This window comes from Spermophilus citellus (assembly GCF_964194105.1).
Source record: "Spermophilus citellus genome assembly, chromosome: 11".
Lineage (NCBI taxonomy): Eukaryota > Metazoa > Chordata > Mammalia > Rodentia > Sciuridae > Spermophilus > Spermophilus citellus.
Window position 1 is genome coordinate 70,901,921 of NC_138192.1, and position 9,656 is coordinate 70,911,576.

A 9,656-nucleotide genomic window follows, 5' to 3' on the forward strand; every position below is an offset into this window, starting at 1 on the left:
TTTCTAAGTATGTAATGCTTTCTCCTCCCCCCCCCCTCGCCTGTACTCTAGACAGATGTCTGGAAGCAATCATTTAATACAGTGTGAAGTGCAGCATCCTCTATTATTGACTTCCGCTATGGTCTGTTGCAGTGGGGATCTGACCTCCTTCTACTCCCACAAAAACAATTCTGATGTGTCCTCTTATGTTGGTATTTCTTATGTACGTGCCTTGTTTGCACAATTAGGGTACGAGTTCTTACAGGCAAGGGCCATTCCTAACCATTCTTTGTATTTCAAACATTTGACAACGGTGCTGCTTTTGCCATAGCACAGCAAGGACTGTAGGGAACTTGATTTTTCTCTTTTCCCTCTGAAGTTTCCATAATTTTCATCAATGAAATCAAGCAATAGTAGAGTAACAGAAGAAAAAAAAAAGACTCCTGTGCCAAAACACAGGACTCATCCCCACACAGGGAGACTCACAGGAGGGCTAGGTAGTAGAAGCTTAAATAACATTTTGAGTGTACAAAGAAATAGGGACCTGTGGCCCCTGAAGGATGGGTGGCAACAATCTATGGGAGGTGGAAAAGAAGAATACAAGGTGAACAAATGTTTTGTTAGGCAGATAAAGTCTCTCCTGTAGCTATCATCAGAAGATATGGCTGTGGTAATTTGTATTAACCTTCATAGAATATATTATAAAAATAGAAAAATTCAAATTAAATTATTTTGCTAACACTTGCTTCCAGTTTTTCTATTAGGACAATTATATTTAGTTTGCTCTTCTTGATCACCAAGTAACTTGTTGATTTAATGAGATTATACAGGATATAAAGTTATACTTATGAGATTATGCTGAAACTAAACAACTTCTCAAAAAATGCAGACACTTGCTGATACCTGATTTGAGGCTTCTTTCCCTTTTTTTTTGTCCTATCCTTTTTTGTTTGTTTGTTTTTGTACATTTTAATGTTGTTCTTTTAATTAGATATCTAGGTATTGGAGTAAACCGAACACAGATATTTATAATACCTTTTAAGAATCAAGTAACCAATGTAAACCATCTTCCACTCAATCTCTGTTGACTTTATTGTAACATTTTGGACATTTACCAAAGATGATTGACAAAAATGTCCAAATGTAAAAACACTCTGTCCTATAAATTATTATAATCATCTCATCTGGGTAAGATGTAATTGCTTAAATGCAATAGTAAGAAAATGAAGCATGAATGATTTCTGGTTGAAATATGAAATCACTACTATTCATCATGGTATATATTTTATCTTCTAGTATTCATAAAAATATAGAAAAATCAGACCTATGGAAACCACTATTTTGCTTGTAAATATGAAATTTAAAAAAATATATTTAGTAGTTTTAAATATTCTAAGATACCATGTTAAAATGTGGCACTTCCCTAAATGTATGAAACATGTTATTAGGCATGTAATATACAATTCTAGTTCAACTAAATTGAAATTATAGGTTTCATAACATAGTAAGTACATATAACTTCACACTTAGTTTCTTTGGACTCTGTCTTCATATCAATACTTTATATTGTATCATTATAAAGTTAAGAGATGTTTCCATGATAATTATATTTGTGGATACTCTCCTGGAATATTAGTAATGTAGGAAAAATTTTTAATATTTTGTGAATTTTAATAAAAGACAAAAATAGTTTGAAATAAGGAAAATTGTTTTCAATTAGCAAATCATCTCAACAATAAGAAACAAAGTCTATTACAGAAGAAAACTTCAGCCATAGGAACTTGATTAAAATTATTGTAGTTATTGGGATTATATTGAGAATTCATAGAATATTAAAGGTATGCAATATTACATACATATATGTATATCTATTTACAGACATATTTTCATACTTGAATGTATATATGCATGTATGTGTGCTTGTTTATATGCATATATTTTGTCTAAAAAATTTTTAGCAAAACATAAGAAAAATATCTTTCCATTAAAAACTTTCATTTAAAGATAGTGCCATTCAAGAAGAACTAGAAAACTTTCAATATTATTTTCTATAAATATGTAACCTCATTAAAGGGAGATATCAATTCCTAAACATTTTACCATGTTCCAGAACCTTTGTTACAATAATTTATCCCAATAATTATAATAGAAAATCAATGAGAATTTTTTAACATAATTTTATCTGCTGATATTTTATAATTATCAGAGGTATAGAGACTTTTAAAATCATTTCTAAAGCACTCTGTTAAATAAATTTATAATCAACATTTAAAATGAATATTTTTATGCTTATGAGGCAGATTATATTTCAAAGATATTCACATATGTATCATTACTAACAAGTGATGAGCATTTATAGAAATCTGTTATAAGATCCTAAATCTCAGATAGAATGGCATGTCTACTTGCAGTACTAAGAAATAATTTGTTATTATGCAATGTATCAGTTAGTATTTACTGAGTAATAAATCATCTCAAAATTAGCAGCTTAGGCTTTAAGAATTTATCAATGTTTACATCTCTGATGATTTCAATAGTTCATCTAGTCTTTTCAGTCATGCATCTACAGTCAGTTGACAGGGCAGATAGGGTCTCACTAGTCTACAACAGAATTGGAATAAGTCAGCTTGACGCAAGTGGTTTCTCCTTTTTCCAGAAGGTTACTCAGATTTACACACAGGTCATAAAGAGTTTCAAGAGAGAAAGCAGCAATTCATGAGGTCTCTGAAGGCCTATGCTTACAACTTGTGCAGCATTATTTTTCCATATTCTATTGATGAAAGTTGTCACAAAACAAACCAGATTTACATTGTGCTGAAATAGACTCCGCCTCTTAATGCAAGGAACTCCAAACTTGCATTAGCAAACAGAAATAGCTTCAAGGAAAGGAATAATTGCAACTAGGCTGCAAATAATCTACCACTGGTAAATTTACTAAATCTAATTGAAGAATCTTTTGGACTCCCATGGTAAAGAATCTATTATGATCTTTCTCTAAAGCTCTACTCATGCAGTCAGCTTGCATTAACCTCATCTTCAACTGCGATTCTTCCTACCATTTATTTCAGGACCCATGTTTTTGACAAAAATCATCCAAACATGAGATGAATTTGATAGAAAATAGAAAACTCTATCAACAAATAGTGGCTGTACTGCCTCAGAATGCATTCATTCAACTAGTTGCATGATTGCTGGCATGGAGAAAAACATGTGGCACAAAGTTGAGTGACTATGAACATTTGTGTGCACCAATGTTTACATGGCTTATAAGTAATCAAAGATGGTATATTCTCCAGCATGTTATTTTTATTCACTCAAGTAATCAAAGCCTCTAGCTTTTCATTTAACAATCTGTCATCTTCTACTTCTGAGTCCTGTGTATTATCAGGCATTGAAAAGCACTAGTGAATTATGACTTACAGTTGCCTTCCACTACAAACTCGCTTTGTTAGTTACTTGAATTATTATCTTTGCTCCTTAAACACAGGCATGTGGGGACTTAGGGATTAATTTTTCTTTAACCTCAGAGTAGAAAGCAGCACTTCACTGGCAGTTACCTCTCCCAGAGCCTTTTGACTCCAACTCCCACCCTCCCCTTGCATCAGTGTCTCTGAGATAATTTTTGTCAAGCATGATATATTTTGTGAAATCATTGAACAGAACAAATGTTTTTACAATCTTGTAAATGATTACTGAAGAACTGGTTCAACAAAGTCTCACAAAATAGAAAAAAATAATCATTCATATTATAGAGGAAAACAAAAAATAGAATAGCAAAACAATGATTCTTTGAAGAAGTAAAATATTTTTTCCCTTTCCTAAACAATGGGAAAATTTATTTTTCTTTTTGTTATCATTTTATAGAGCTGTAGTACATAGTTTAATGAAAAACTTCACTACGTTTGTTAGACAATATGTTATACAGATTGATAATTATAATTTCAGCCTAGCATATAAGTACATAATATTTGATGGCAAAGGGTTAGTTGGAAAGTTTGGCTCAGCAATTTCCTTATTGTATAAACTTGAATGATTTATTTTGCCTCATTAATCCCTAGTTTTCATATCTATAAAAGGAAGAAATTAATACAGCATAGGATTTTTATAAAGCTAAGAAGTATAACCTGAAAGAGACATATTTAAATACCTGAAAGAGAGGTATTTAAGAGGCAGCACCTAATAAAATTTTAAAAATAGCACTCAAGTAGCACCACCTGAGGACTTCTTGTATGTTCTCTTCCTTGTTACCTCTGTAATTCGCTACATGACCTTGGGGGAAATACTTAATCTTAATGGACCCCTATTTTTCTCACCTATAAAGGAAGAGGCTTGTACTCTGTGGTTTCTAATAGCAGAACAGTGCTTTGAGCAAATAAGCTTTGTTTCACATATGACATTGTGGTGGTCTTCCACCTGCAAAGCCCCATTTGGAACTGCTCTCGAGAAACAGTAGAGCAAATGGAAGTAAAACTTTCTAACATGAGTTACTGTCCCAATTTGAGATGATGAGACAAAGGACTACAGTTTGTTAAATTATAATTCGGAATACTTCATTAAGACCCTAGAAAGAGACATATATGTCACTTTCATTGTCCTCTTCAATTAATGTGTCATTCCGAGACTTAAAATTCAAGTCAAAAAGAAGTGAGAGTTATATCATATAAAAAATGTTTGTTATATGCACATCCAGATGCACAAGTGTATACACACACACACACACACACACACACACACACACAGAACAAATTAAACTTAGACCTCAAGGATACCACATGTATGGGCTATAATATTTCATTTTATTTTATGCAGTTTTTTCTTTGTGTTATAATTTGTTTTTAAAAACAATGTTAGTGTTCTTTGTTCTTTTCATCCACTGATATGTTTGCTACTTTACTGCCTTCTCTTAAGTGTTGCATTTTAGATGGAAAAAATAAAAACTACCTGGTAAAAATCTCAACTGAAAACATTTGCATGGCCTTGTAGACTTTCAGAGGAAACTGCCATCTCATCACATCTGTGTGTCACAGTGATATATACAGTCACAATCCGACACTATTGAAGAATGTAGTACCAGTAACCACAGAAAGATGTTAAGCAATATTGACTCACCTTCAACTGGGAGAATTGCTGTCAGTTCTTAAACTGGCATTCTTTGACATTTTACTTGGTAAACTAGTGAGGGTTTTCACCCTTATGTTATAAGAATATTGATGGCAGCTCTGCTTCCTGTCTGGTATCTGCTTTTTTTTTTTTTTTTAACCCATTCTAACCTAACATCTCCGGAAGTTTATTCAACATTTCTACTCATTGACTGAATTAATTTAATAACACCAGGCCTGACAATTTGTCACCTTCCCTGTCCTTCCATTGCTAATTTTCAAACTCTACCAGGTGCTTTTTGAAGAACCTTGTCACCAAAATAACGGGAGAAATGAGGAAATCTCATATAGAAAAGAATGATCATATAGGGAAGATTTTGGTCTTTAATTAGGCTTTGATTCCACCAGGGGCTGTTATGGTGACATTTTGAAGATAGTCTCCAAATCCATCACAGAAAATTCACCAGCTGTTCAGGGGCTATCCAAAAAGGAGTCAACACAGGAATTTCTTCTACCATCTCTCTTACATAAACTCCATTTTCTGTGGAGAACCTGGAAGAACCATCTTAACTTAGTGATAAGACATATCAACATATTGTGCCTTCTGACATGATATATATGAAGGGCAAATCATCCCCCGTGTGGTGTTCTTGTGGAAAATATGTAATCATGAAAAATCTTCAGATAATCCCTATGTAGAGGACATTCAATAAAATAAGTGCTCATTGCTTTTTCAAAATCCTAAAGTCATATCAGAAAGACTGAGACACTGCCATAGATAGGAAGAAATTGAAATGGCCTGACAACCAAGAGAATGTGGGTTCTGCTACTGAGTCCTGGAGCAGAGAGGAGTACCTCACTGGGAAAGAGGTGAACACTGAGTAAGAGTGGTATTTCTTGCTTTCAAAATCATACTGTGGCTAGGTAGGATATTAAGAGTAGGGAAAGCTTCTTCCTGCCAGATGACCAGATGGCCAACTTTCCTAATTCCCCTTTCTGGGCTTCTTCACTGCCAAACAAGTCCCAGCATTGATAGAGGCAAACATTCTTTAATAAAGTTGCTCCTATTTATTCCTCAATCTAAGTTCTTTGTCTGAATGTGGAAGTCTGATTTTTTGTCAGGGTTGAAATTCAAGGTATTTAGCCTGTGCAGGCACTGACAATTTGGAATACTATCAACAACAGATATGGCCATCCTGACCACTCATTCTGGCAGTAATACAGCCAGGAGGAGCCTACCTGTACCCTTTTCCTAGCACCTGCTTAGCACTCACTATATTGTATGTGGCAAGAGGATGGTTAACTCACATTTTCCTACTTGGAAAGATAATTCTTTATTGGTTTAATGTGTAGTGGTGAGTGAATGCAATGAGTTCCAAACACTTGAAACAAATTCAAGCTCCATTAATGTTTCTCATCTGCACCAGCTACCAAATATGATGATTTATAGTGCTTAATAGTGTACTAACTTGTTTTATGCCAATGTAAGTCATTTATTGGATGCCATGAGACAAATTGCTCTAACGCATGGTAATGCATCATAATGGGTGCAGGGTTTTTTCCTCCCCCTGTTTGTGAAAACATGTCAGGAGCATATGTTTTAAATTAATCAAAATGTTCTGATTTCAACATTGATTAGAAGTCAAAGTTTTTGTTATTAATGATAGAGATGATATAAAAATATTTCCATTTCTGATTATAATGATTTTATGACTTAAGATTTAGCTCCTTTTCCACTTTACCTTTCTTTTTTGTCTGGGATTTTTTTTCCTTTTTCTTTTTTTAGTTTAGGGGCATTTTTTTCCTTTTTTTATTGGTTGTTCACAACATTACAAAGCTCTTGACATATCATATTTCATACATTAGATTGAAGTGGGTTATGAACTCCCAATTTTACCCCAAATGCAGATTGCAGAATCACGTCGGTTACACATCCACAATTTTACATAATGCCCTATTAGTAATTGTTGTATTCTGCTACCTTTCCTATCCCCTACTATCCCCCCTCCCCTCCCAACTTCTCTCTCTACCCCATCTACTGTAATTCATTTCTCTCCTTGTTTATTTTCCCACTCCCCTCACAACCTCTTATATGTAATTTTGTATAGCAATGAGGGTCTCCCTTCATTTCCATGCAATTTCCCTTTTCTCTCCCTTTCCCTCCCATCTCATGTCTCTGTTTAATGTTAATCTTTTCTTCCTGCTCTTCCTCCCTGCTCTGTTCATAGTTGCTCTCATTATATCAAAGAAGACATTTGGTATTTGTTTTTTAGGGATTGGCTAACTTCACTAAGCATAATCTGCTCTAGTGCCATCCATTTCCCTGCAAATTCTATGATATTGTCATTTTTTATTGCTGCATAGTACTCCATTGTGTATAGATGCCACATTTTTTTTTATCCATTCATCTATTGAAGGGCATCTGGGTTGGTTCCACAGTCTAGCTATTGTGAATTGTGCTGCTATGAACATCAATGTGGCAGTATCCCTGTAGCATGCTCTTTTAAGGTCTTCAGGGAATAGTCCGAGAAGGGCAATAGCAGGGTCAAATGGTGGTTCCATTCCCAGCTTTCCCAGGAATCTCCAAACTGCTTTCCAAATTGGCTGCACCAATTTGCAGTCCCACCAACAATGTACAAGTGTACCCTTTTCTCCACATCCTCGCCAGCACTTGTTGTTGTTTGACTTCAGAGTGGCTGCCAATCTTACTGGAGTGAGATGGTATCTTAGGGTGGTTTTGATTTGCATTTCTCTGACTGCTAGAGATGGTGAGCATTTTTTCATGTACTTGTTGATTGATTGTATATCCTCCTCTGAGAAGTGTCTGTTCAGGTCCTTGGCCCATTTGTTGATTGGGTTATTTGTTATCTTATTGTCTAATTTTTTGAGTTCTTTGTATACTCTGGATATTAGGGCTCTATCTGAAGTGTGAGGAGTAAAAATTTGTTCCCAGGATGTAGGCTCCCTATTTACCTCTCTTATTGTTTCTCTTGCTGAGAAAAAACTTTTAAGTTTAATTAAGTCCCATTTGTTGATTCTTGTTATTAACTCTTGTGCTATGGGTGTCCTATTAAGGAATTTGGAGCCCGACCCCACAATCTGTAGATCGGAGCCAACTTTTTCTTCTATCAGACGCAGAGTCTCTGATTTGATATCAAGCTCCTTGATCCATTTTGAGTTAACTTTTGTGCATGGCGAGAGAAAGGGATTCAGTTTCATTTTGTTGCATATGGATTTCCAGTTTTCCCAACACCATTTGTTGAAGATGCTATCCTTCCTCCATTGCATGCTTTTAGCCCCTTTATCAAATATAAGACAGTTGTAACTTTGTGGATTAGTCTCTGTGTCCTCTATTCTATACCATTGGTCCACCCACCTGTTTTGGTACCAGTACCATGCTGTTTTTGTCACTATTGCTCTGTAATATAGTTTGAAATCTGGTATCGCTATACCGCCTGATTCACACTTCCTGCTTAGAATTGCTTTTGCTATTCTGGGTCTTTTATTTTTCCATATGAATTTCATGATTGCTTTATCTATTTCTACAAGAAATGCCGTTGGGATTTTGATTGGCATTGCATTAAACCTATAGAGAACTTTTGGTAATATCGCCATTTTGATGATGTTAGTTCTGCCTATCCATGAACAGGGTATATTTTTCCATCTTCTAAGATCTTCTTCTACTTCTCTCTTTAGGGTTATGTAGTTTTCATTGTATAAATCTTTCACTTCTTTTGTTAGGTTGTCTTAAAATGTGTTGGTTTAAAATTTTTATAGAAAAGAAAGTTTCAGCTACTCATAGAGGAAAAAAAACAGGATCTCTACAAATTCATTTTCTGTCTCTTCCCCACCCCCACTAACACAAAGGCTTTCTAAGAAATTCCAGGTTTATAGTTAAAGCATAGAAGCATAGAAGTTGCTGGCCTTATGTGCCAATGTCTTTAAATATTTATTTTTCCTGGAACTGGAACTGTGTTTCTACTAGCATCTGTTTCACATCTGCCCTTTGGTTTACAGGTATCACGTGTTTTACAGGGTCTGTAAAGTCCTGGGGTTGTCCCTGAATGCCTTGCCTCTGCACAGCTCTGGCCTTCTCTAGAACACTAGAGGGAGAGGCACTGTGTGACCACTTATAGCTAACAAGTAATAATAACTGAGTACTACTACGTATCTGCTATGCACTGTGTTCAGGGCTTCATGGGCATTTCCACCATTTAATATTCACAGAAATCTTAACAGGCAAGAACTATTCTTTTTTTAAAATTTATTTCTTCTTTCTAGAGATACATGAAAGTAGAGTATATTTTGACATAAGTAGAATAAGTATAACTTGTTCCAATTAGGATCCCATTATTGTGGTTCTATATGATGTATAGTTACATTGGTCATGTATTCACGTATAAGAATAGGAAAAAAATATCTGATTCATTTTATGGTCTTTTCCATTCTCCACCTCCCTCACTTTCCTTCATTCTCATTTATCTAGTCTAATGAACATCTCATCTTCCCCTCCCTTCTTGTGCTTTAGCATCCGCATATCAGAGAGAACATTCTGCCTTTGTTTTCGGGGGGAGTGGC

The 9,656-nt window shown here is 34.8% G+C and overlaps 1 protein-coding gene across 1 annotated transcript in view; it reads left to right on the top strand.

The window, feature by feature from the left end:
- The window catches only part of LOC308630914 (uncharacterized protein), a gene marked incomplete at both ends in the record, with an annotated part of 16,849 nt that extends 12,417 nt beyond the window's left edge, over window positions 1-4,432 (top strand). Inside the window, one exon of the mRNA XM_081261728.1 lies at window positions 4,301-4,432. Coding sequence (XP_081117854.1) covers window positions 4,301-4,432 — 132 coding nt within the window. The remainder of the gene's footprint in view (window positions 1-4,300) is intronic.
- Between the last annotated feature and the right edge of the window lie 5,224 nt (window positions 4,433-9,656).